Source organism: Somniosus microcephalus, chromosome 18 (genome assembly GCF_052327205.1).
Source record: "Somniosus microcephalus isolate GS21.2 chromosome 18, FLI_Smic_1.0, whole genome shotgun sequence".
Lineage (NCBI taxonomy): Eukaryota > Metazoa > Chordata > Chondrichthyes > Squaliformes > Somniosidae > Somniosus > Somniosus microcephalus.
In genome coordinates this window covers 64,443,741-64,470,955 of record NC_141004.1, presented here as the reverse complement: position 1 = coordinate 64,470,955, position 27,215 = coordinate 64,443,741, and the positions used below count along the sequence as shown (strand labels likewise).

General features: G+C 44.4%; 1 protein-coding gene and 1 long non-coding RNA gene across 4 annotated transcripts in view; one reads left to right on the top strand and one right to left on the bottom strand.

Moving 5' to 3' along the window:
- LOC147105329 (uncharacterized) overlaps positions 1 to 9,732 on the bottom strand; it is a 47,887-nt gene extending 38,155 nt beyond the window's left edge. The window contains exon 1 of the long non-coding RNA XR_015081732.1: positions 9,499 to 9,732. This is a non-coding gene — a long non-coding RNA (uncharacterized LOC147105329). The remainder of the gene's footprint in view (positions 1 to 9,498) is intronic.
- The window catches only part of LOC147105328 (uncharacterized), a 156,596-nt gene that overhangs the window by 26,683 nt on the left and 102,698 nt on the right, over positions 1 to 27,215 (top strand). For all 3 annotated transcript variants that reach the window (XM_086011592.1, XM_086011591.1, XM_086011590.1), the window contains exons 5-7: positions 2,721 to 2,770; positions 9,727 to 9,817; positions 23,966 to 24,038. In XM_086011592.1, coding sequence (XP_085867718.1) covers positions 2,721 to 2,770; positions 9,727 to 9,817; positions 23,966 to 24,038 — 214 coding nt within the window. The remainder of the gene's footprint in view (positions 1 to 2,720; positions 2,771 to 9,726; positions 9,818 to 23,965; positions 24,039 to 27,215) is intronic.

Genomic DNA, 27,215 nt, shown 5'->3' with positions numbered 1-27,215 from the left:
CAAGAACCATCAAGTATATCCTTTCTATTTAGAACTGTAACATCATCCTTAATCAATACTGCCACACCCCCTCCTCTTTTTCCTTCTCTGTCATTCCTGAATATTCAGTAACCAGCAATATTAAGAACCCATTCCTGGCCTTGTTTGAGCCTTGTCTCTGTTAATGCAACCACGTCATAATCCCATGTAGCAATTTGTGCCTGCAGCTCACCAACCTGATTAGTTACACCACGGACATTGACGTACATACAATTCAATACCTCCTTCGTCACTTTTGCTATTTTCCTCAATCTGGTCCCTGCAATTTTTGGGATATTTCTAATTTTACCACTGTTTTTATCTCTCTATCCTCTGATCTCATTTCTGCCCCTCTCTGCTGCTTCCTGGTTCCCCTCCCCAGCCAAGTTAGTTTAAACCCTGCCCAACAGTACTAATTAACTCTCAGCAAGAACGTCGATCCCTGCTTTGTTCTGGTGCAATCTATCCATTTTGTACAGGTGCCCCTTCCCCCAGAACCGGTCCCAATGCCCCAAGAATCTGAAACCCTCCCTCCTGCACCACTTCTCCAGCCTCGCATTTACCTGCACATAGAAACATAGAAACATAGAAACATAGAAGATAGGAGCAGGAGTAGGCCATTCGGCCCCTCGAGCCTGCTCCGCCATTCAATGAGATCATGGCTGATCATCCAAATTCAGTACCCTGTCCCGGCTTTTTCCCCATATCCCTTGATCCCTTTAGCCTTAAGAAATATATCCAACTCCTTCTTGAATATATTTAATGAATTGGCCTCTACTGCCTTCTGTGGTAGAGAATTCCACAGGTTCAACACAGTCTGAGTGAAGAAATTCCTTCTCATCTCTGTCCTAAATGGCTTACCCCTTATCCTTAGACTGTGACCCCTGGTTCTGGACTCCCCTGCCATCGGGAACATCCTTCCTGCATCAAGTCTGCCTAGTCCTGTTAGAATTTTATAAGTTTCAATGAGATCCCCTCTCATTCTTCTAAACTCCAGCGAGTATAAGCCCAATCGACCCAATCTCTCCTCATACGTCATTCCTGCCATCCCAGGTATCAGTCTGGTGAATCTTCGCTGCACTCTCTCCATGGCAAGAACATCCTTCCTCAGATAAGGCAACCAAAACTGCACACAATACTCTAGATGTGGTCTCACCAAGGCCCTGTACAACTGCAGCAAGACATCCTTGTTCCTGTACTCGAACCCTCTCGCTTCGAAGGCCAACATACCATTTGCACTATCATTCTGTTTCTATACTCACTAGCATGTGGCACTGGGAGTAATCCTGAGATTACTACCTTTGAAGTCCTGCTTTTTAATTCTTTTCCTAGTTCCTGAATCACTGCCTGAAGGACCTCAACACTTTGCTACCTATGTCATTGTTTCTAATATGGACCACGACTTCTGGCTGTTCTCCTTCCCCTCGCAGAATGTCCTGCACCTGCTCGGTGATATACTTGCACCAGGGAGGCATCATACCATTCGGGAATCACGTTTGCGGTTACAGAATCGCCTGTCTATGCCCCTATCTATTGAATCCCCAATGACTTTCTTTTTCCCCTGTGTGCAGTCAAATTTCCCGTGGTGCCAGGGGGATGATTCTTAATGCATTTCTCCAAGGAGTCATCATCCTCTCCGGTACTTAAAACTGAAAAGCGAGGGCCACTGACTTGGGGGGATTCCTGCACTACCTAGGTAAAAATCCTGTAACTCGCTCCCTAACAGCACTGTGGGAGCACCTTCACCACACGGACTGCAGCGGTTCAAGAAAGCGGCTCACCACCACCTTCGAGGGCAATTAGGGGTGGGCAATAAATGCTGGCCTTGCCAGTGACGCCCACATCCCATGAACAAATAAAAAAAAACTACTTGTGCCTTCCTCCTATCCTGTCTGGAGGTCACCCGTTCTTTCACCTCCAGCACCCTCTGTCGCTGTGGGGTGACCACATCCTGGAACAAGGAAACTTTCAGACACCCGGATGCACTGCAGTGACTTGAACAACTGGCGGCAATTCCTGCACACATGGTTATCCAGGACGCCTGAAGTGTCCTGGAGATCCCACATAGAACGGGTTGCGCATGCAACAGGACCCAGCTGGCCCACCATGGTAGTCAATCCACTGACCTCTAAATTACCGAGACCCTGACCACTAAAATGCTTAACACTGAACTCTAAAAATCTGAAAAACTGACGTCTAAGACACTAAAAACCGGTTAGCGAGTGCCACTGACTTGGGGGGGATTCAAAATTTTAAAAATTGTAAACTTATTGCGAGGGGTAACTTGACTGCTGCCCAGGGCTTTGGTCTCAGGCCTCATTTGAATGGCTTTGGCGAGCAGCGAGTGTCAAACAGGGGCCCCGTCACAACTCGCCCGCTGTGGGAGGGTGGGAAATTGATCATTAATCACTAATAGGGGTTCGATGACTGCATTGGGCCTCGACTGCAACTTTAACTCTGGCCTGAGCGGGAAAAGCATTCCCAGACGCTAAAACAGATTATCTGGTCATTTATCTCATTGCAGTTTGCTGTGTGCAAATTGGCTGCTGTGTTTCCCCACATTATAACAGTGACTACACTTCAAATGTACTTCATTGGTTGTGAAAGGCGCTATATAAATGCAAGTCTTTCTTACTGACATGATGTCCATGAACATCAACTACCTGAGGGTATACTCATGTCTCCTGTTTGTCCTTCTGCAGGTGGTGGGATGGAACCTAGGAACTTCAGTCATCAGGAAACACCACATGAGGTGAATGGGTTTGCTGGTAGTGGCTAAGGGCGGTGCATGGGTCTACAAACTAGGTGTGCGCGGTACTTGGTTCATTGAAAAGGGATGGAACATGGATATATACCGACGGTAGGTGGCAAAAGTGATTTGTTATCACTCAGAAGCCCACCCCTATGCAAAATCAAGGCGGCAAATCGCATAGTATAGAAATTTGCGGAATCTGTCTCGGGATCTAATCAGTTGCCCTGCCGATGAGTGGCATGTGGGTGCGGACTGCACGCCTTTCGCACTGTTATCACGCGTTGAGAATTCACCAGGCCTGGAATTTGTTCTCTGGAAGAACCGGCAAATGACAGCAGCAGCCATTTTTGTGAGGCATGTTGCGAAACGAGAAGTTGGAGCATTGCCGAGTTCACCAACGCAAAGCTCCAATGAAATCTAAAGGAAACTGTCTCCTGAACAATGTCATTGAGCTTTCGGCCAAGGCTGCCTTTGAACTTTGCCTCAGGTTTCAATGACCATTCTTATCCGGGCAACACAACAAGAATAAACCTCAACAATCTCGGGGATGTTAAGAGTATTGGGGGGTGGAGGACGATGGACTAATCAATCTTCCCACTCTGGGGTCAAGCTACAGGGATTGGGAGAGGGCTAGTTGATTCTTTTACAGATTTTGTGCTTAAATGGCACAGCATGGAGTGACATTTGAAAATGTACAGTTAAAAGACATCGGGGGGTGAAATTAGTTTTTGCCAGTAGCCAGAAAGGGGCTCATGGCAAATCGACAGCCGGTTTTACGTCGCGCCCGATTAACATCAATGGAAAAGAAAATCGGGCGCAGTGTCAAATGGGCGGCCTATTCGCAATCGCCCGTTTCCCGAACTCCATGTTTGAATCCCTCCAATCAAGTTTCCGCCCCTGTCACAGTACCGAAACAGTTCTCATCAAAGTCACAAATTTCATCCTTTGTGACTGTGACCATGGTAAACTATCCCTCCTCGTCCTCTCGACCTGTCTGCAGCCTTTGACACGGTTGACCTCTCCATCCTTCTCCAACACCTCTCCACCGTCATCCAGCTGGGTGGGACTGCACTCGCCTGGTTCCATTCTTATCTATCCAGTCGTAGCCAGAGAATCACCTGCAGTGCCTTCTCTTCCCACTCCCGCACCATTACCTCTGGTGTCCCCCAAGGATCTATCCTTGGCCCCCTCCTATTTCTCATCTACATGTTGCCCCTTGGTGACATCATCAGAAAACACAGCGTCAGTTTCCACATGTACGCTGATGACACCCAGCCCTACCTCATCACCACTTCGCTCAACCCCTCCATGGTCTCTAAATTGTCGGCTACTTGTCCGACACCTAGATGAGCAGAAATTTCCTCCAACTAAATATTGGGAAGACCGAAGCCATTGTCTTCGGTCTCTGCCACAAACTCCGTTCCCTAGCCACCGACTCCATCCCTCCTCCTGGCAACTGTCTGAGGCTGAACCAGACAATTCGCAACCTTGCTGTTGTTTTTGACCCAGCGATGAGCTTCCGACCACATATCCGCGCCATCACTAAGACGGCCTATTTCCACCTCCGTAACATCGCCCGACTCCGGCCCTGCCTCAGCTCATCCGCTGCTGAAACCCTCATCCACGTCTTTGTTACCTTTTGACTTGACTATTCCAACGCACTCCTGGTCGACCTCCTGTCTTCCACCCTCCATAAACTTGAGCTCATCCAAAACTCGGCTGCCTGTATCCTAACTCGCACCAAGTCCCGTTCACCAATCACCCCTGTGCTCACTGCCCCGTGTCCTAACTCGCACCAAGTCCCGTTTACCCATAACCCCTGTGCTCGCTGACCTACATTGGCTCCTGGTTAAGCAATGCCTCGATCTTAAAATTCTCATCCTTGTTTTCAAATCCTTCCATGGCCTCGCCCCGCCCGATCACTGTAACATCATCCAGCCCCACAACCCTCCAAGATCCCTGCGTGCCTCCAATTCTGGTCTCTTGAACATCCCCGATTTTAATCACTCCACCATTGGTGGCTGTGCCTTCAGCTGCCTTGGTCCGAAGCTCTGGAATTCCCTCCCTAAACCTCTCCACTTTTCTACCTCTCTCTTCCTTTAAGACCCTCATTAAAACCTGCCTCTTCATCTGTCTTAATATCACACTTAAAGTTGGCCTTCGTAGCGAGAGGGTTTGAGTACAGGAACAAGGATGTCTTGCTGCAGTTGTACAGGGCCTTGGTGAGACCACATCTTGAGTATTGTGTGCAGTTTTGGTCACCTTATCTGAGGAAGGATGTTCTTGCCATGGAAGGAGTGCAGCGAAGATTCACCAGGCTGATACCTGGGATGGCAGGAATGACGTATGAGGAGAGACTGAGTCGATTGGGCTTGTACTCGCTGGAGTTTAGAAGAATGAGAGGGGACCTCATTGAAACTTATAAAATTCTAACAGGACTGGACAGACTAGATGCAGGAAGGATGTTCCCGATGGTCGTGGAGTCCAGAACCAGGGGTCACAGTCTAAGGATAAGGGGTAAGCCATTTAGGACAGAGATGAGGAGGAATTTCTTCACCCAGAGAGTGGTGAACCTGTGGAATTCTTTACCACAGAAGGCAGTAGAGGCCAATTCATTAAATATATTCAAGAAGGAGTTGGATATATTTCTTAAGGCTAAAGGGATCAAGGGATATGGGGAGAAGGCAGGGATAGGGTACTGAATTTGGATGATCAGCCATGATTTCATTGAATGGCCTACTCCTATCTTCTATGTTTATGTGGCTCGTTGTCAACTATTGTTTGATAACGTTCCTGTGAAAGCTCCTTGGGACGTTTTACTACGTTAAAGGTGCTATATAAATGTAAGTTGTTGTTGTTCCGCTACTGGAGAAGACCAAGTCAATCCCCTTTTTGGGGCGTGTGTTATACGGAGAGGTTTTCTGCAGAAAGAGGCCAGTTAATGGGTATTAGCTCATTGGTTTCAACAGACTGTTTTGTTAACACTGGCTGGGCTGTATAGGAATTTCAGATGTACAAATAAGGGCTGTATCTTTAACTGGAGTAAGCAGTCTGCAGTAACTCAATGTGTGCTTGAGTTGGAATAACACAGCAATAGACAGCCGGCGCTTACTGTGCTTCTGATCGATGGGTCCGCCGTCCAAACAAAGCGTTTCACACTTTAAACAACCCTCCAACATCAGAGAACATTACACTGAGGAAACCAATCATTAATCATTGCTACTAAACTCATACAACCACAAGGACTATTGGGGTCGTAAATGTTCAGTGACATACAAACTAGGAAGTATATCGTTTGATTGCCAATCCTTCGCTCAACTCAAGCCTCGACATTCTCTGTCTCCATCTCAATCTTTTTGTCTCAATATATTTTATTATGGTCAGTCCTTCTCTCAACTTTTTTCTCCTGTTATTCCTAAGGCCCAAATACGCCAGCTGACATGCTGTTCCTCATCCCTACGTCCTGTGTTGAAATCAAAGCTCATTGCATTTTTTCCTACTCCTAACTCATTCTTAACCTGGACCTCAAAAACGGAGCTCCTTCCTCAGTCCTCCCTACTCAGACCTGGGGGCAGCCAGAAGTCAAGTACGGACTCCTCTTTCACTGCCACTCCTTCCCCAGGGGCCTTCTGGCCATCGCTGTCCAGCAGCAGCCAGAAGGCCCTGATGCAGATGGCTTGGAGCACAGCTGTAGGTCTCTCAGGCCTTCTCCTGGTTCCTGCCTGATTTTCTGGTGCCTGGCCCAGCTGCGGGTGCGGCGGAGTGGGGCGGGGGTGGCAGGGGGGCGGTGCGCAGGCCTGTGCCAGGATTGCACCCGAGCCATTCAAGTGGCCAGGAGCATGAACATTGCAGCATCCTGTTTCCTGTACCTCAGGAATGCTGCACCTGTGAACCACCGAGGGTCACCCACAGGGAAATATTGCCCTCTACACACAAACCTTAATAGACTATCCCCAGCTCTATTTTCTTTGCACACACACATACAATTCTGAGGTTACTGATAGGTAAGAATCAAAATATTGGGAGTTTCTACAGGGAACTATTTAAAAATCTTACATTTCCCTACATTCCTTGCAAATTCCATGAATGCATTTAAAACATACAGTTCAAAAACATCAACATTCTTCTAAAACTTTTTGTGATTTTTTTTCTGTAAAAGAAGAAAGAACTTGCATTTCTGTAGCGCCTTTCATGACCTCAGGACATCCCAAAGTGCTTCACAGCTAATTAAGTACTTTTAAAGTGCTGCCACTGTTGTAATCTAGGAATATGTGGCAGCCATTTTACATACAGCAAGATCCCACAAACAACACTACAACAAATGACCGGTTTTAGTGATGTTGGTTGAGGGATAAATTGTTGCCAGGCTACCAGGAGAAATCCCCTGCTCTTCAAATAGTGTTGTGGGATCTTTTACATCCACCTGAGAAGGCAGGTAGCACCTCAGTTTAACATCTCATCCGAAAGATGATAGCTCCTACAGTGCAGTACTCCCTTACCACTGCATTGGAGTGTCGGCCTGGATTATATGCTCAAGTCTCTGGAGTGAGGCTCGAACCCACAACTTTCTGACTCAAGCGAGAGTGCTGACACCTGTTGCTCCTCAAGGTGAGGAATGTCAGCATTGGGGAATGGAACATGCTGATACTTTGGGTGTCCAGTCAACATCAAAAGCTCCCAGGTTCTGCTAAAATGGTTTATTTTCAACAGAGACCCTTCCTGGGCGAGCCAGTAATATCAGCCAACAGATCACAAGAACAGGGAGGCAATTCAGCCTACCTTAGGTCATCCATCTAGAAAACCATCATAGCATCCAACGCTCCCTTAAGCTTCAGGGTTCTTGCCTCCACTATCCTATCTGAAAGTCCATTCCATTTGTTGATCAATCTTTGTGAAAAGGCCTACCTGACATTCATCATAAATTTGCCTTTCACCTGTTTGAATCTGGGCTCACTTTTCCTACTTTCATTATATACCTCGAAATAGTGCTCTTCATTAATCATTTAAACCACTGTTTAACATCTCATATGCCTCCATTAAATCTCGTCTAAAGGTCTGATAGACGAGTCTATAATGATCTTACCCTAGAGGTCAAAGAGGATTACAAGGCAGAGATCCAGATGACCTACAAACTGCTTGAGTTTGGTTCCTGCATCTTAAAGCACCATCAGGACATCCCACCCGTGCAGCATCCTCTTTGTTCAGCACTAGAAAATGTAAAGCATCATCCTCACACAGCAATGGTACTAGGTTTTGTCAGAGTCCCTCAGTCAAAGTCTTGCTTAGGGCTGCCCTTAAGCAACCTTCAACGCACAGAGTAATGGGATGTGGGTCTGAGCCTGCGATTCCCCGCACTGTGAGTTTCTGATTTCAATCGTGTCACTGTGGGTATTTAGCAAGTAGAGGCCTGGCACTTACCCTGTTCAGTGAGGGCTAATAGTAGCACTCTCAACCCGAGTCAGAAGACTTGAGCGCACAACCTAGGCTGACACTCCAGAGCTGCACTCTCGGAGGTGCTGACCTTTGGTTGAGACGTTAAACCGAGGCCCCGTCTGCCCCCTCAGTTGGGCATAAAAGATCCCATGGCACTATTCGTAGAAGAGCAGGGGAGTTCTCCCCGGTGTCCTGGCCATTATCTATCCCTCAACCAACACCACTAAAAACAGATTGGGCCAAAAATTGCGGTCGGTGGCGTACCTCTGGAGTGCGCCGCCGATTTGTGAAAAGAATATGCACCTAGCTGATGGCGGCCCTCCTGCGTAAACCTGCGTTCTGATGCTGCGAGTAGGAGGGCAGCGTAACGGCCCACCGATCCCAGGGGCGCAGCCTGTGCGGAGGCGTACCTGGGATCATGTGGGCCTGGTCCTCCAATCAGAAAACAGATTGTCTTTCATTCATTTAAATTACTATCTTACTTAATTACTACAGCCTTTAAAATACATACAGATTTAGTTTGTATCGTGGGAATCCAATTCATTACTCATAATTCCCAGTTCTAAACAAATACTGTGCACTGTGCAGAAAATTATGAAATGTAAACGTTATTTTTGAAAAACCTGCAGCTTTAACATACGTTAGGATTGCTTCTCAGTAAAGGTTTTAAGCCATTTAATTGGGGAAAAAAGCATTTTTTTTCATCTCGGGTTTTCCCCTTACGCTGTGGAAACAGGCTCTGCGCCTGTTTCCTCCAGCCGTAAAATTTCTGTCCTAATTGCTGGGCAGTTGTTCGGCAAATAGCCCAGCTCTGCGCCAGCAATTAGGTTTTCGGTGGCGAAGCGGATGACCTGTCAATGCATATGTTGACAGACCGCAAGTTCGGGCTTTAGCGCTTACAGTAAATCCCAAATTTGCGATGGATTTCATAGGTGGTATGACGACCTGAGAGTACACCGTCGTACCCACCGCAAAATCCGGGCCTGTATCTGGTCATTATCTCGTTGCTGTTTGTGGGAGCTTGCTGTGCACAAATTGGCTGCCACGTTTCCTACATTACAACAGTGACTGCACCTCAAAAGTACTTCATGGGCTGTGAAGCGCTTTGGGCCGTCCTGAGGTCATGAACCACGCTATATAAATGCAAGCTCTTTCTTTTCCTTTTACCCAGAGAACAAGTGATAGAGAAAAGAAGTGGGACCATTCGTTCTGGTAAACAGCTCTGTTTTAACAGGGTCCTTTCTGTCGCTGTGCGGAGACTGGGAGAGCCCTGCCTCCTAATCACATTCTCTTACCTTCTTCCGTTTGAGACCAAGTAAAGGAGAGGCACTGAATCTCAGCTTGGGTGCTCAGAGGTGCATAGAGCTGTGTCGCTTCTAAGGGCCACAGATGATGGAGGGCAGGTTGCAAGTTGTAATATTGGTGTCATTGTTGCGCCAAGTTGAAAACCTATCCTGCAGTCTCACTGGAGGCAACATCGTCTGTTAATGAATAGAGTAATGTGTTCTTGTTAACTATTCCAGGAATCTGATATAACCCCAGAAAATCACAACGTCCAATGTGATTCCAGGACATCTGTAGAGGAAGAAGAGGACAGTGACGAGAGTGGAGAAGGTAAGTGTTTGACAATGTTTGGATATCCCATGATGTTCTTGGGTTCCCCCTTCCCCTTTGTTCTATTTGTATCACACCAGCTGACTTTCTTTGTTACTATCACCCCCTCTTTCTGTACCATTTTATGACCACTAGGGGCAGACAGGAGATGGTGCCAATACAGCTCTGCAACCATCCGAGGCTCTTGTCAGTGTTTGCAAGTCCTAGGACTACACCTGAGTGCTGGGAGATCCCTATCAACTAACAACCTAACAGCAGGGCCATTGGAAAATGCAACAATTTTAAAACAGTTTAACCAAATGAGATTTTTTACTTCATTTGGTTAAGCTGTTATAAAATTGTTACGTTGAATATTAAATTCTCTTAAGTTTGACAATTAATCCCCACTCCTATCCCAGCATACAGAGCCACTCTTCCCCTTCCAATTAAGTGGCAGCAAACTCTTCTGTATACTCTCCAAATCAGTCCCATGCCTCAATTCAGTCCCTTTCCCTAATAAAAAAAATTCATTTATGGGATGTGGGCGTCGCTGGCAAGGCCAGCATTTATTGCCCCTCCCTAGTTGCCCTCGAGAAGGTGGTGGTGAGCCGCCTTCTTGAACCACTGCAGTCCGTGTGGTGAAGGTACTCCCACAGTGCTGTTAGGGAGGGAGTTCCAGGATTTTGACCCAGCGACGATGAAGGATCAGTGATATATTTCCAAGTCAGGATGGTATTGTTGGGGTGAAAATAAATTCACATCTAAACCATGTAAAAGTAAAAAGATGCAGTTTATTATCAGAGCTCTGGGAGAAGCGCCTTAGACCCCCGCGGTCTGTGTGAGCACCTTCTCGTTCGCTCTTGGTTGGTACAGCTTTTTATTCTATTTTCATCCAATCACATTGTATTACAATAATCACCTGATCACATTGTATTACAATAATCACCTGATCACATTGTTTACAATAATCACCTGATCACATATGGATTCTGTTCAGTATTAAAAAAGGTTAGTTACATCTTACTATGCCTTTGGTCACAGGTCAAATTCCCATGACCCCTATATTCTGCTGTGTCTACAATTTTTAGCTAAAGCAGCATATTCCTTATTGCTTACGCAAAACGCACATATTCTGTCTGGTCCCACAACTGCGTCCTATCTTGGTTTTTCGAAGCTTCTCACATTGTTCTTTGTTTAGTTTCGCCTCTTTACGTAAGTCAATTTTTATTGTGCTATTTCTTATCTTATTCACTTTCACATGACCCCACTCCTTTGTTCTGAGTTTAATTTTGCTGGCATCACTTAATTAGTGGTCACCTCGGTTGTCCGAATTCTGAGAGGTTCAATTTAACCCCTTCAATACAATAGCTAATTAATCCTCCCCTGCAATGATTCTGGCGGTTAGGCCCTCGTGACCCTTCTTGGTCTGCAATACTGGGCTGCAGGTCATAGGTTAGAGTATCAACAACTCGTTTGTAACTGAGCCCATTCTTTCTGTTCTGTTCCTTATCTCTGCCACCTGTGTTATGACGTCTGGTTCTACAGTTGCTAGGCTGAGGTTTCTTTAATAATCTACGCAAGCCATTTTGTTTCTTTATGTTACTACTTTAAGTTTAGCTGATTTTATTAAATCTTTCTCACAGTTCAGCATTAGCTGTGTGTAGCTTGGCGGCTATGCCTTATCTTATTCTTGTAAGGCTCCATTGTATAAAGTCCTTGAGCTGGGCAGACATTTTATCGTCACCTGGCTTCTCCTCAGCTCTTAGTGATTTTGCACATAACCCCTTTCTCTTTCCTTTGTAATTTGTTTGCTTTGCATTTTAAACACAGAGGATTTGCTTTTAACCCTTTCAATCCCTCCTGTTGGTCCCGCACCAAATTTAAACTTTGGCTAGGGATACCAACTTCTCTTCCACTTTTATCATCCCCGGGATTACTCCTATACTGATGGCTTAAACTTAGTACCTAAGTTCGTCTTTCCCCTCTGTCTATCTTGTTGTGCTAGGCGTGGTAGTCTGTGAAAATGAACAAAGAACATTACATGTATGTTACTATCGCTATCAGTTCATTATCCAGCATTAGCTGTTCGGTTTCTGGCTCAATATTGATTATATCAACTGTAGCAACCGGCACTATTCGGGACGCAGCTGCCCTACAGCATGCTTTCAGAACCGTCATTATAACACAAAATAATACTACGACTATAATGACAATTATAAGTCCTTATCATTTCTATTTGTCTTTTGATGCTTGATATTCGACCTTGCTGGCATTTATGCTATCTTTTTCTGCTTGCCTGTTGTCGGTCCCTGGTCTAAGAATTAAAACCCATCTTTGAATCTAATAGCTATTTCTTTATTGACTTCTCACAATCGGCTCTTGACTAATCTAGCCAGCTCTTATTGCTCTCTCAACTTGGGTGTTAGTTAGTAGGGAGTCTTGAAGATTTCTCCCTTCCTTACAGTCCATTCCTTTGAGGGGGAGGAGCAACCTCTGACCCCTTACTCAAATTCAATTCACTGTTCCGGTGTTCCAATTCTGCCCCGCCTGGGACATCCTCTGTTTCTTCTATCTTTCCTGATGTTACCCCGCCTGGGGTCTCCTCTACATCGCTTCGGATCTTCTCTTTTGGTGTGCTCAATTAATTTGTTAGTGCTTGTCAGTCATGGGCATGAGTACCAAATTGGCTTATGTATCAAAGTCTTACTACACACGTTACATATATCAAATACACTATCATTACAAGTTGGATAACTACCAGAGCATGTGAAATAATACGAACCTAAGGGTGTGCTGATGTATTAAGCCCAATATCCCATCAATGTGAGTTGTCCCTTATGCTGTCAATTTCAATATCTATTCTCGAGTTGTCTTGCTCCAAAACATAAAAATGCTTTAGGGAGGAGTTCAGTCGCATCATGAGCTCACTGAAACCCACAAACAACAGGGGAATGTCATATCCGAGTATCCGAATTGTGCCACATAATTGTGTAGCTCATACTTAAAAACATGTTGGTTGATGGGACAGGTCCTGTTAGACCCGTAAAGCATGGTAATTGCAGTAGTAGTGACACAGGAGGCACCACCAAAATCACCTCATACTGGATTCGTACTGGTTTTTCCCACGCTCTGTTACCTACAAAACACAATTATTACAGTCACAGTTAAATTCAGTCTTACAATCATATCAAATACATTACAGTTTAACATCTAATCAACAAATCATGGATTTAAAAGATTCTCCAGATCTCTTTTTTGCTCGTATCCATCTTGTGGATAATTCTTTACTAAACATGATTTCTCCTTGGCCCTCAATTGTCCCAATCCAGATTCCATGTAACTCTCCACTTCAACTTCAATTTCAATCCCTCTAACAGGTATTTAACTCTATTCTGATTGTTTCATCAATTAGATAGTTTCTCGATGGAGTATGTGTCAATGCTTTAAAAGTTGTCTCGCTCTCCTGAGCCACAATAACCATTTCATGTTTTGCTGTTGTCAAGTAACTGAGCATGTCTGAGACCCGTCCTTCAGTGTAAATTCACCACACATTCCTGGATGGTAATTACTTCATACGTAACAAATCACAGTTGCACACTCATACCGGTATCTCAATATCATGCCACCCATGCCATCCGATACAAGCCTTTCTCAGGCTTTCAGGTATCTTATCGAAAGATTGTAGTCGTCTAATGGCTGAATACTTCTTCAAGGTCTTACTTGCTGCTATTTAAGCTTTGACCTGAGCTCTTGGCCCTCTGCCTGTAATCTGGCCACTTCAGCCTGCTTGATTTCAAGCTGATTTTTAGCAGTAACTAGCTCTACATTAATCTCTTCCATTTCTTTCTCCTGAAGTGCTCTTTCCTGTAGTTGTGCTTTCACTAATGCGGTTTTCTCAGCTATTAGGCTCTCTAAAAGCATAATCTGTTGCTTAAAGTTATTCTCAAGATTCAACTTTTCTTTTTCCACGGTCTCTATTGTTGCCTGACTTTTCTCAATGTTTTCTGAAAACTGCTTTAACCGGTCAACTTTTTCAAGTAAAGCATCTTCCTTCTCAGCTAGAAGGGAGGCAAGAGAATTTTCATTCTGCTCTTTTAACTGCCTGAGAGCATTTTGCAAGTTCTCATTCAGTAGTGTAATTCTCCTGTTTCAATCTTACACTCTCAATCACTTTCCTTTAATTACCATTCATATCTCATTCACGAGTCCTGGAAAAACTTTACTGTCCAGTACAATATTTAAGATAGAAAACATAGATCAAACGTTCTCACTTGATCCAAGTTATTAACACATTTTATTATCATTATTTTTAGAGGATCTTTTATTTTCCCAAAAGTAACCAAATATATAGTGCCTGAGTCCATTTTGTCATTTCAAAATTATCCCAAAATCCAAATAGCAGTACAGTTGAACTGACAGGTTTTATCAATGTCAATTTCATCTCTGTCAATTTATCTTCCATTTCCAATTTCAGAAACAAGTGATTCTCAGGCTAGGTAGCTTACACAATGTTTTTAACATTAGAGACAGAAGTGCTGCAATTAGTTTACAAGGTAACTTCCATATAACAGAAGAAAGAAGGGAATCCATTGTGACTCTGCTTAGAGCCCAAGGGGTTAATTTATCAAATCTTAATTTTCCCTCTGTCACTGTGGTGAAATAACTTAAAATTAAGAAACTTAAATTTAATAATGTCCAATATCTTTAGATTTCATACTAAAGTTGTTGCTTGGTGAACTTAAACAGCTGTCAGTGGAAAGGGTTAACTCCTTTGCAGGTTTTTAAGAAGGTGGAGCAAAACATTATCAAATGCACGCAACTGCGTCAATTCACGTAAATAAAAAAAAACACTTTCCTGATCGAAAGACAGTTGTGTTTTCACACTTTAACTAAACACGAACACGGAGGTAATATGGACAGTGAAGAAAGACGGGATTGAGCAAAATTCACAAGCTAAGTAAATCATTGTAAGGAACTCTGCAACTATCGGATGTTCTTGCAGAGCGGAGTTATCTTATTCAATGTGGTCTACACAAATTTACACCAACCAAAATTTCACCGTGGCCACAATGAAAGTCTGGTTTTAATAGGTTAATTAACCTCATAACTCCAATTTAATCCCGATCTTGTAAACATTCAAATTAATTTTCTTCCAAGCACATTGGCAACTGTAACTTTAAGGCAGAAGCTTATCTTTTGTAAAACTATGGACAGACAAACAAAACAAAATAGCACATTCTTGCAGAAAACAGTAAATTACGTCATATTTTCTTATCAAATCAAACTGCTTTAGAAGATTTCACCATAGCAACCATGACTCCAAGGTTAAATCTTAGACTGAAACTTAATCTTTTATTAAACAAACTTTTTGTTGCTCTTCTCAGTTTTTACACACCAGCTTAACTTAAATTAGTTCAAAGGTTTTTTGTTTCAATTCTTGGGGCACAATCTTATTCGCACATTCTTAAAACTTCCAAAATCCAAGACAAGACAAAAGTTTTTTAAACGCTTTTAACACAGAGAAGTGGGTGGAGCTAAACCACACACAACAGAATCTTTCTTTTAAAGAACATCTAATCAGACAAAAGAAATACTGTAACTTCTTAAACATTCATAGTCAGGAAAACTTTCACACAAACTGAAATTCCAGCATTTTTTTAAGGTTCCTTTCACTCAGCAAATCTTGTGTTTTATTTGTCTCAGCACAAATGTTAATAACTTCCATGTCAGTAAAACTTTAAGTTTCTCTTTTTTTTCTCTTTTTCCATCGGTGTCCCTATCTTCTTTCTCCTTGTTTCTCCTTTAGTTTTGCCAATTTTTTTTCTAATTTTGTCACCTGCTCCTGTAGATTTTCGTTTTAATTTCCTCGGCCTTTTGAATGACCGTTACTAATTGGTGTACCAATAAAACTTTCTTTGTCTTACTTCCCTTTTGTGTCTCCCACCATTCTCGTTGGCACACTGGTACCTTAGATGTATCCCATCCATCCTTTTTCATCTTATCTATCAAACCTTTCTGATCGTCAGCATAGAGCCAACTCAATGATCCCGGCGGTCCCCACTCTGGGCCTCCGCCTTCTGCCATAATGTATTATTTTTTGATACTAGTTTACCGCGTTCCGGCCCTCCCCTAGTACCTCGTTCTCAGAGGTCTACCGTTCATCCACCACTAGTGATGGCGGTCCTGACTTGTAACTATTCTGCTGTCAGAGGTGATTATTTTTCTCACTTGTAGCCATTAACACATTAATCTCGCTCTCAGAGGTGATTTCACTTGCAGCCGTTAATACATTATTACCATACGTCACGTCACGCAACACAACAGAGACTTTTAGTCTGTCTCGGATTCCCAACTAACTCTGGCCTTCACATGGGGCCCAATTGCCCTCTTAATTCCGGCTCAGTATGGGTCCTCGAGACATTTACATTCCGAAATAACACATCAGATTTCAATCAACTTAACCACTTATTTAAACTTATCCACTATTTAAACTGCATCTCTCACCCGTCACGGATACCAGATTCTTTTGGTACTGCGTCGCTGTCACACCGCCCTTCCAAGTGATCCAATTTCTGGATGGTCAATATTTGACTACTCGCCCCGTTCACTGGTGCAGGCGGTCTTCCAGCTCCGAAGTACCCTGCTCGCAGCGCCAATTTGTTGGGGTGAAAATAAATTCACATCTAAACCATGTAAAAGTAAAAAGATGCAGTTTATTATCAGAGCTCTGGGAGAAGCGCCTTAGACCCCGCGGTCTGTGTGAGCACCTTCTCGTTCTCTCTTGGTTGGTACAGCTTTTTATTCTATTTTCATCCAATCACATTGTATTACAATAATCACCTGATCACATTGTATTACAATAATCACCTGATCACATATGGATTCTGTTCAGTATTAAAAAAGGTTAGTTACATCTTACTATGCCTTTGGTCACAGGTCAAATTCCCATGACCCCTATATTCTGCTGTGTCTACAATTTTTAGCTAAAGCAGCATATTCCTTATTGCTTACGCAAAACGCACATATTCTGTCTGGTCCCACAACTGCGTCCTATCTTGGTTTTTCGAAGCTTCTCACGTTGTTCTTTGTTTAGTTTCGCCTCTTTACGTAAGTCAATTTTTATTGTGATATTTCTTATCTTATTCACTTTCACATGACCCCACTCCTTTGTTCTGAGTTTAATTTTGCTGGCATCACTTAATTAGTGGTCACCTCGGTTGTCCGAATTCTGAGAGGTTCAATTTAACCCCTTCAATACAATAGCTAATTAATCCTCCCCTGCAATGATTCTGGCGGTTAGGCCCTCGTGACCCTTCTTGGTCTGCAATACTGGGCTGCAGGTCATAGGTTACAGTATCAACAACTCGTTTGTAACTGAGCCCATTCTTTCTGTTCTGTTCATTATCTCTACCACCTGTGTTATGACGTCTGGTTCTACAGTTGCTAGGCTGAGGTTTCTTTAATAATCTACGCAAGCCATTTTGTTTCTTTATGTTACTGCTTTAAGTTTAGCTGATTTTATTAAATCTTTCTCACAGTTCAGCATTAGCTGTGTGTAGCTTGGTGGCTATGCCTTATCTTATTCTTGTAAGGCTCCATTGTATAAAGTCCTTGAGCTGGGCAGACATTTTATCGCCACCTGGCTTCTCCTCAGCTCTTAGTGATTTCGCACATAACCCCTTTCTCTTTCCTTTGTAATTTGTTTGCTTTGCATTTTAAACACTGAGAGGATTTGCTTTTAACCTGTGGTGTATGTAACTTGTTCCACCTTAAGAGAACTTAAACCTGTTCCACCTTAAGAGATGTACTACTTTTTCTGGCTGCTGTATACGGTAATACCGGTGGTGACCACACCGGTATATAAGTGCTGTGTAGTAATTTGCTGAGTAGTTCAGCCCTGACCTTCGACTAGTAAAGACCTGTTAAAGTTATTCTTGTGGTCTGTGTGCAGTGATTCATATTAACCATAACTGGAACACACAGACTTAACAGTGGCGACGAGTACGATCTTACCCTGCGGCAGAGATACATCCAAGGCAGTTTAACGGGCGTCGAGAAGAGGCATCCGCCCTCATCATCCTGCTGAGAAAAGACTCGGGTCTGAAGAGCAAAGGAAGAATCCTGACACGAAGCCTTCCATCAGCGACAGGCAGTGATCATCCCTTCTACCACGGTGGTGGGTAAGCCGATCAGCGACGAGCAGCAAGTCGGCCACGTTGGCTGTGGAGTAGGGGAGGGAAAACGGAGGATATAAGGGCGGAGAACTCGACCACGGCCGGGGAAAAGAGTCGGACAGAAGTCGGGGCCAGAGGCGCTGAGACTGGGACAGCATAAGGCACGGGAGCCGCGGTGAATGCAAACGCAGCCGGTGTAAAAGACCGGGCTGCAAGCGGGCTGGGAGACGCAACAGCGTCGAGAGAGAGCTCGACCGCGACCGGTGAAAAAGGCCGGGCAGCTACCGAGGCCGCGAGGCGCAGCGACCGGGACAGCGTAAGGTGCGGGAGAAAATAAAAAAAATGCGGAGAACTCAGCCGCAGCCGGTGGAAAGGACCGGACTGCAAGAGGGGCTGGGAGGCATGAATTGAGAACCGCTGGGGAGGCGCGAACGGCAGCAATACGGCAATCACCATTTTCATAGGCGGGGGAAGAAGACAAGCGCGGGAAACCGCCATTTTAAAATTAAAAAAAAATAAAAGAAATTTTTTTTTTGTTTCTCAAGAAGATTGCAAGGATGCCTAAGCGTGGTAACATCAACGATTTCGATGCCGATGTTGAAGATTGGGCCACGTATGTAGAACGCATAGAAGTTTATTGTAAAGCAAATAAGATATCAGATGAGGATAAAGCACTAACCTTATTAAACTTAATGGGTGCGAAGACATATGGGCAATTGAAACACCTTCTATCACCAGAGAAACCGGCGGATAAGACTTTCGCGGATATTGTTACCGTCCTGAAAAATCATTTAAGCCCCACGCCGCTGATGCTAGCGGAATGATTTAAATTTTACAGCAGAAAGCAGCTGAAAGATGAAAGCAATGCTGAATTTTTAATTGAATTGCGTAAGCTAGCAAAGTACTGTCAGTTTGGAACAGGACTAACAGATGCGCTAAGAGATAAATTTGTGTGTGGATTGTTAAAAGAAGAGACACAAAAGCGACTGCTTGAGGAGAATGAGCTGACGCTTGATAAAGCTGTCGCTATGGCAGCATCGCACGAAGCCGCAGCGAGAGGCATGGCGGTAATGCAGCTACGGTCACCGGAACTCAGCACAAATCAAATGGTCTTGGGTACAGTAAAATTTTATCGTTCTAGAAAGACAACGCACGATCAGAACCAGTGCTGGTTCAAAAATAAGGAATGCAGAAAATGTGGCAGGCTTGGTCACATAGCTAAAGTATGCCGGTCAGGAGAGAAGACCAGCAACAAAAAGTCACCGCAGGGAAAGTACAGAAAGGTACACAAGGTGACAGAGAACAGTTCAAACGAACAGAAGTCAGATTCAGACGCCAGCAGTAATGAACTGGGTAGCTTAAGAGTACACAACGTTGGTAAGGAAGCAGACCTCTAGACAATTTGGGTCACACTTCAGATAGCAGGAGTCCAAGTGAAGATGGAATTGGACACTGGATCAGCATTGACGGTCATGAATAAGAAAGATTACAAAAGGTTATTCCAACATATTCCCCTACGGGATACGGAGATTGTATTGAAAACATACACGGGGCAAAGAGTATACCCCATCGGAAAGATAGAGGTAAAGGTGGTCCACAAGGGCAAAGAAAGCCGAGGAATGGACTTATATGTGCTACCTGAAGGAGGTCCACCACTACTGGGACGGGAGTGGATTAGAAAAATGAATATGGACTGGCATTCCTTAAAAGCACTAACGGTAGATGCCAGGGAAACGGATGTCAAACCTAAACGATTGTCCAGAATATTGGACGATGCTAAAGAGGTGTTCCAGCAGGGACTGGGAACACAGAGGAATTACGGCAAACATCAAGATTGAAGAACATGCACAACCAAAATTTTTCAAAGCCAGACCGGTACCCTATCCGATACGACCTGCTGTGGAAGCGGAGCTGGAAGCGCTAGAACGTTCAGGAGTACTGTCTAAGGTAGACTGGAGTGAGTGGGCTACGCCCATTGTTCCCGTGATGAAACGTCCTTCGAGCAACAAGCCGGGAGAACCAGGGAAGGTTTGCATCTGTGGAGATTTCAAGATCACTGTTAATCCGGTGCTTCACACAGTGCAGTATCCGCTTCCGCGGATTGAGGATATCTTCGCTTCATTGTCGGGCGGGAAACACTTCACCAAGATAGACCTGGCGCAGGCGTACTTACAGATGGAAGTTGAGGAAGAGTCACGCCAGTACCTCACGATCAACACGCATAGAGGCTTGTACCGGTATAATAGACTGGTTTTTGGAGTGGCATCGGCTCCAGCAATTTGGCAGAGGGCCATGGAGCAGGTATTACAGGGAATTCCAGGCACACAATGTTACCTGGACGATATTCTGATTACAGGAGAGGGTGATGAGGAACACCTCGCAAATTTGGAACTGGTGCTCATCAGATTGAAAGAATATGGACTTAGAGTTAATCGGCAGAAATGTGAGTTCTTTCAGAAGCGGATCTCGTACTGTGGCCATGTCATTGACCAGGAGGGACTTCATAAGTCTCCTGACAAGATTGAAGCGGTTGTGAAGGCTCCCGCTCCGGTTAATGTATCTCAGTTGAGGTCGTTCCTAGGATTAACTATTATCATAAGTTTCTGCCAAATTTATCCACGGTACTGCACCCGCTGAATGCTCTTTTGCAGAAGGGAGTACCATGGGAGTGGAGCGAGGACTGTAAGAAGGCCTTTCGCAAAAGCAAGGAATTGATAACCTCAGAGGAAGTGTTGGCTCACTTCAACCCAACACTGCCTATTCGTTTGGCTTGTGATGCTTCTCCATATGGTATTGGGGCAGTACTCTCACACAAGTTGCCAAATGGCACGGAGAGGCCAGTCGCGTTCGCATCCAGATCATTGACCTCCGCTGAGCGCAACTATGCTCAGATAGATAGGGAGGCTCTCAGCCTTGTGTGGGGAGTAAAGAAGTTTAATCATTACCTGCAGGGCCAAAAGTTTACGCTTCTGACAGACCATCAGCCGTTGGTATCCATTTTTAACCCTAAGAAGGGTGTGTCGGTGATGACAGCACAGAGACTCCAGAGATGGTCCCTTTTCCTAGGGGCACATCAATATCAGATAGAATTCAAAGGTACAAAGCAGCATGGTAATGCTGATGGGCTGTCGCGCCTGCCACTACCTGAAGAAGAGGAGACAACGAAGGTTGACCCTGTTGAGTTATTTCACTCGACCATCATCGAGTGTTTACCAGTCACCAATGCAAGTATTGAAAGAGAAACCAGGAACGACCCGACACTGTCCCGAGTCTACGAGGTGACAGTGAAGGGATGGCCAGCACATGGTGATTCTCTGTTACCGGCATTCTCGGCAAGACGGGACCAGCTGTCCGTCTGTCAAGGAACATTGATGTATGGAACGAGAGTGATTATTCCTCCTAAGTTAAGGGAAAGAGTTCTAAAGGAACTGCATGAAGGTCATCTGGGGGGAGTCAAGATGAAAAGCCTTGCTAGGGCTTATGTGTGGTGGCCGGGTATCGACCAACAGATAGAGGAGCTGACGAAAAGCTGCTCAGGGTGCCAAAAAGTGCAAAATGCACCTCCGATTGCACCGCTGCATCCATGGGAATGGCCTTCAGCCCCATGGCAACGCGTACATATTGACTTTGCTGGTCCATTCATGGACTCCATGTTTCTAATTGCGGTGGACGCACATTCTAAATGGCCAGAAGTGATCAAGATGACTACCACTACTTCAGAAAAGACAATTGCAGTGTTAAGAACGATATTCGCAAGGAACGGATTGCCAGAACAAATATGTTCCGACAACGGACCACAGTTCGTGTCAGAAGAATTCCAAAAATTCTTAAAGAAGAATGGGGTGAAACATTATACCTCTGCCCCATATCATCCGGCTACAAATGGGTTGGCCGAGAGATTTGTACAAACATTCAAAAAGGCAATAAAGGCCATGAGCGAAGATCAGATTCCACTACAACATAAGGTGGACAAGTTTCTACTGGCATATCGAAACGCCGCTCATGCAGTGACAAACCAAAGTCCTGCCATGATGTTTTATAACAGGAGGTTGCGGTCCAGGTTGGACTTGTTAAAACCAAATGTGCGGAGGGAAGTTGAAAACAAACAGTTCCAGCATATAAATAACAAGACCACTCGGAGTTTCGAGGTAGGACAACCAGTGTTGGCCAGGGACTATGGAAACGAGAAATGGCAATCCGGAACAATTCAGGCCAGACAAGGACCCCTGATGTACACGGTAGATGTTGGTAAAAATGTAATACGGCGTCATGCTGACCAACTGGTAGAATCGAGAACAAGGGTCAAACCCATGGTTACGACAGAGACAACCGTGGAAGAAGTTAGTGAACTTGAAGCATCTACCTCGGCAGTGAATGTACCTGATGATGATGTCCAAGACATAAGAGACCAACTAGAGGAGTCACCTCAGCAACAAGAATCAGAGACCCCTGAAAGGCGTTATCCAACTTGAATCAGGAGGCCTCCTGAGAGACTGAACCTTTGAACTGTTTCTACATGAAGTTGTATATGTATATATGTTATTACGTTATGTTAAATGGGGATATAACTGTTAAGCTAAAAAGGGAGGATTGTGGTGTATGTAACTTGTTCCACCTTAAGAGAACTTAAACCTGTTCCACCTTAAGAGATGTACTACTTTCTCTGGCTGCTGTATACGGTAATACCGGTGGTGACCACACCGGTATATAAGTGCTGTGTAGTAATTTGCTGAGTAGTTCAGCCCTGACCTTCGACTAGTAAAGACCTGTTAAAGTTATTCTTGTGGTCGGTGTGCAGTGATTCATATTAACCATAACTGGAACACACAGACTTAACATAACCCTTTCAGTATGTGGCTTGGAGGGGAACTTGGAGGTGGTGGTGTTCCCATGTGCCTGCTGCCCTTGTCCTTCTAGGTGGAAGAGGTCGCGGGTTTGGGCAGTGCTGTCGAAGAAGCCTTGCCGAGTTGCTGCAGTGCATCTTGTAGTTGGGACACACTGCAGCCACGGTACGCCGGTGGTGGAGGGAATGAATGTTTATGGTGGTGGATGGGGTGCCAATCTAGTGGGTTACTTTGTCCTGGATGGTGTCGAGCTTCCTGAGTGTTGTTGGAGCTGCACTCATCCAGGCAAGTGGAGAGTATTCCATCGCACTCCTTACTTGTGCCTTGTAGATGGTGGAAAGGTTTTGGAGAGTCAGGAGGTGAGACACTCGCCACAGAATATCCAACCTCAGACCTGCTCTTGTTGCCACAGTATTTATGTGGCTGGTCCAGTCCCTTCCCCTAATACAGACCCTTCCCCTAATACAGACCCTTCATACGTCAATTTAGATGCAGCAACCACTGAACTGTTGAATTAAGACTGACCTTAAAGCAATGGTCAGTTTAGACAATAAATCTAATTAAAAGCAGAGAGCTTTAATTAGTTGATAAATTCTGAGAAGGGACTAGCTACAGGCAGAAAAGCTCCCTTTGTTCATTCATAAGGAGAGAGGCCTTGAAGATAGGTACCTGCCTGAGAAAGAAAGTTGGGGAGTTATACCAGTCTATGGAAAAGTAATTCATTAAATCAAAAGTTATTGATAAGGAAGAAGCTTATTAAAATTCACCTTGTATGGAATTGTATTAGGTAATGCAGAGACGTGTGGTTTGTCACGTGGAAGTGTTGAAAAAAGATATAAAAAGTGGGTGTTGGAACAGATATTTTGGAATTTGATTAAGGTCCGATCAACAAAATACACAGAGCTCGGAACTGTACCATGTTTGGATTCTCTGGCTAAATCTCTCAAGGTTTTGCCGTAAGTGTTGCTGTTAAGTGTATGTTTCAAGATTATTAATAATAATAATTATTGTATGTTTAATAAATCTGTGACATCTGACATTTAATACTGTGAGTGAATCCCGTCATTTTGAGGAGTAAATTGTAAGTGTGAACACCTCTCCGCTAATATCATGAGTAGTGTTTTGCTCACTCTGTGCTCTCATTCACATAGACAGCGCCCCCGAGGAACTAATGAACAACTCTGCGGATGAGGTCTCCATTTTGAAAAGGCTGGGCCTCCATAGGTAAGCAGCAGAAGCCAGTGTACATGATCCTGAGGACAACAATCCTGCCCTGGAATCTTAGCTCAGGTTCAGCTTACTCTTGAAGTCCTGACAACCTCTGAAACTCTCAATATGATCACTTGCTTATAATTAGCCCTGTGTGTAGTATTACAATATTATACCTCTGCTGTATGTAGTATTACTAATATTACTATACTGTATCTCTGCTGTATGTAGTATTCCTAGTATTACTGCATTATATTGCTCCTGTGTGTAGTATTATATTACTATGTTGTATCACTTCTGTATTTAGCAGTGCTAGTATTACAGTATGATATTGCCCCTTTCCATCATATTACTAGTAATACTACCCATTGTAGCTCTTCTATAACTTCTCGGCTGAGATCAGTTAACTTCTGCACAAATCTCTTGTTTTACACTATCGGCCAAAGTTAAAATTACCCCCAGAATTGCTGTATCTTCAATGGCCACTGTATGTTGAGGGGAGAGTGTTTTCCATTCAGTAAGGTATGATTTATGTAGAGACTGGCACTGCTTTCTGAGCGTATTAAGTACCCGAGGCAGATGCACAACAGCTGGATACGTGACGTTCCGCTGGGCTAACAGAAAGGAAAACCCGACACCTCCAGGCCAGCTGTCTATTGGGCCGATCCACAAACCTGCAATGGGCTTCGATTTCTTTCTCCCAAGGAACACGCGGAGCCAGTGTGCAGTTCAGCCCTGCAGGTTGTGGATTTGATGGAAAGTCAAGGCTGAAGATCTTGCTTTTCTCTCACTGGTGGCTGTGGTGACCACAGACGTGAGGTTGCACCTCTTAGAAAGGTCATCACCGCGTGTTGTGTGATGGCTGCTGTGTTGCTGCGCAGGGCTGCCCCGATGGTCAAGTCCCTGAGATAAAGTACGATTCTCTATCCACTGTTACCACTGGTATTAAATCAGGCACTACAGGGTCCATTTTACGAATTCACACTTCGAGCTCGAAGCCTTTGCCTGTCAGGGACACACGCGACAGAAATTGGTGCACAGAGGAGAGAGTGGGCCCCTGAGGATAGTCTATACAATAAAAGTTAATGGCCTGGAGTTTCCTCCGAGTTGCGCCCGAAGCCGCGCCCATTTTGCCGATGTCAAGTTACGCTCAAGTATCCTCCCAATCTCGTTAGAATACGGCCAAACTTAAACTCAAAATGGCCGTGAATTGGCATCAATCAGCCTACACACTCAGGGCCCACGGAAACGCCGAACCCACACCTGAACATTTCTTCTTTGAGTCTTAAAATTTAAGTTTCAACTCATTTAACCATCATTCATGCACATCAGGCACAGCATGTTTAATAAAAGAAAGATAGAAAGAACTTGCATTTCACAACCTCAGGATGCCCCAAAGCACTTTACAGCCAATGAAGTACAATGAAGCCAATTTGTGCACAGCAAGGCCCCACAAACAGCAGTGAGATCAATGACCAGATCATCTGTTCTAGTGATGTTGATTGAGGGATGAATATAGGCCAGAACCTGCAATTAGGGAAGCTTTTCCATTTTTAATGCACTTACTCCCAAAATTCCGCAATCTTTTAGGGCACATCATTGTTTTGCCCTCAGATAACGTGTGTATCTGGGCACAAATGCAGAGGGAACTCCAGGCCAATATACGGAAGATCCTGCAAGGCCGGCTGACTTCCGTTCCCCTATTCCTTGATAAATGATCTTGTGCGCTCCAGCTCAATCTTTTCCATGATTTTTTGTATTCACTGAGTAAGGATGTTGGCAGTAGGAATGAAACTCTCCCATTCAGGCACCCAGCATCGTGAACTCTCTACTCAGTGGCTCAGTGGTAGCACGTTCACCTCTGAATCAGATGGTCATAGGTTCATGTCCCACTCCACAGATTTGGGCACAAAGTCTAGGCTGACACCTCAGCGCAGTGCTGAGGGAGTGCTGCACTGTCGGAGGTGGCGTCTTTTAGATGAGACATTCAACTTTGTGGTGTATGTAACCGTTCCACCTTTAAGAGAACTATTTTAAGAGATGCAAAGGAGAGAAACACAAAGGGCCAAACTAATTCATAATGAGAGTGTGAAAAAAGCAAGCCTGAAGGCTTTGTATCTTAATGCTAGAAGCATTAGGAACAAGGTGGATGAATTAGTTGTGGAAATAGAGGTAAACAAGTATGATTTGATTGGGATTACAGAAACGTGGCTGCAGGGTGGGCAAGGCTGGGAACTTAACATCCAGGGATATACAATATTTAGGAAGGATCGGCAAAAAGGTAGGGGAGGTGGGGTAGCATTGCTGGTAAAGGAGGGGATTAATGCAATGGAAAGGAAGGATATTAACTCGGATGAAACGGAATCTGTATGGGTAGAAATGAGAAATAGCAAGGGGAGAAAAACGTTAGTGGGTGTGATATATAGGCCTCCAAATAGTAATATGGAGGTGAGGGAAGGCATAAAAAGGGAAATTAGAGAAGCGTGCGATAAGAGCACAGCTGTCATCATGGGTGACTTTAATTTACATATTGATTGGACTACCCAAATTAGTAAAAATTCTGAGGAGGAGGAATTCCTGGAATGTTTTCGGGACGGTTATCTGGACCAATATGTCGAGGAGCCGACTCGAGATCAGGCCATTTTAGACTGGGTATTGTGCAATGAGAAGGGACTTATCACCAATCTTCTTGTACGAGGCCCCTTGGGTCAGAGCGATCATAATATGATCGAGCTCTCAGTCGAGATGGAGAGTGAGGAAATTGAATCAGAGACTAAGGTCCAGAACTTAAATAAAGGGAATTACGAGGGTATGAGACGGGAATTGGGTAAGATTGATTGGGTGGTGTTTCTGGGGGGATTGACAGTGGATAGACAATGGCAAGCATTCAAAGATAGAATGGAAGAATTCCAGAACATGTTTATACCGGTTTGGCATAAAAATAAACCTAAAAAGGTGACTCAACCGTGGATAACGAGGGAAATTAGGGACAGCATAAAATAAAAAAAAGGCACCAGACCGGAAGATTGGGGGCAGTACAGGATACAGCAGAAGAGGACAAAGGGATTAATCAGGAAGGGGAAAATAGAATACGAAAGTAAACTTGCAGCAAAAATAAAGACAGACTGCAAAAGCTTTTATCGGTATATCAGGAGGAAAAGACTGGTAAAATCCCAAGTCGGTCCCCTGCAG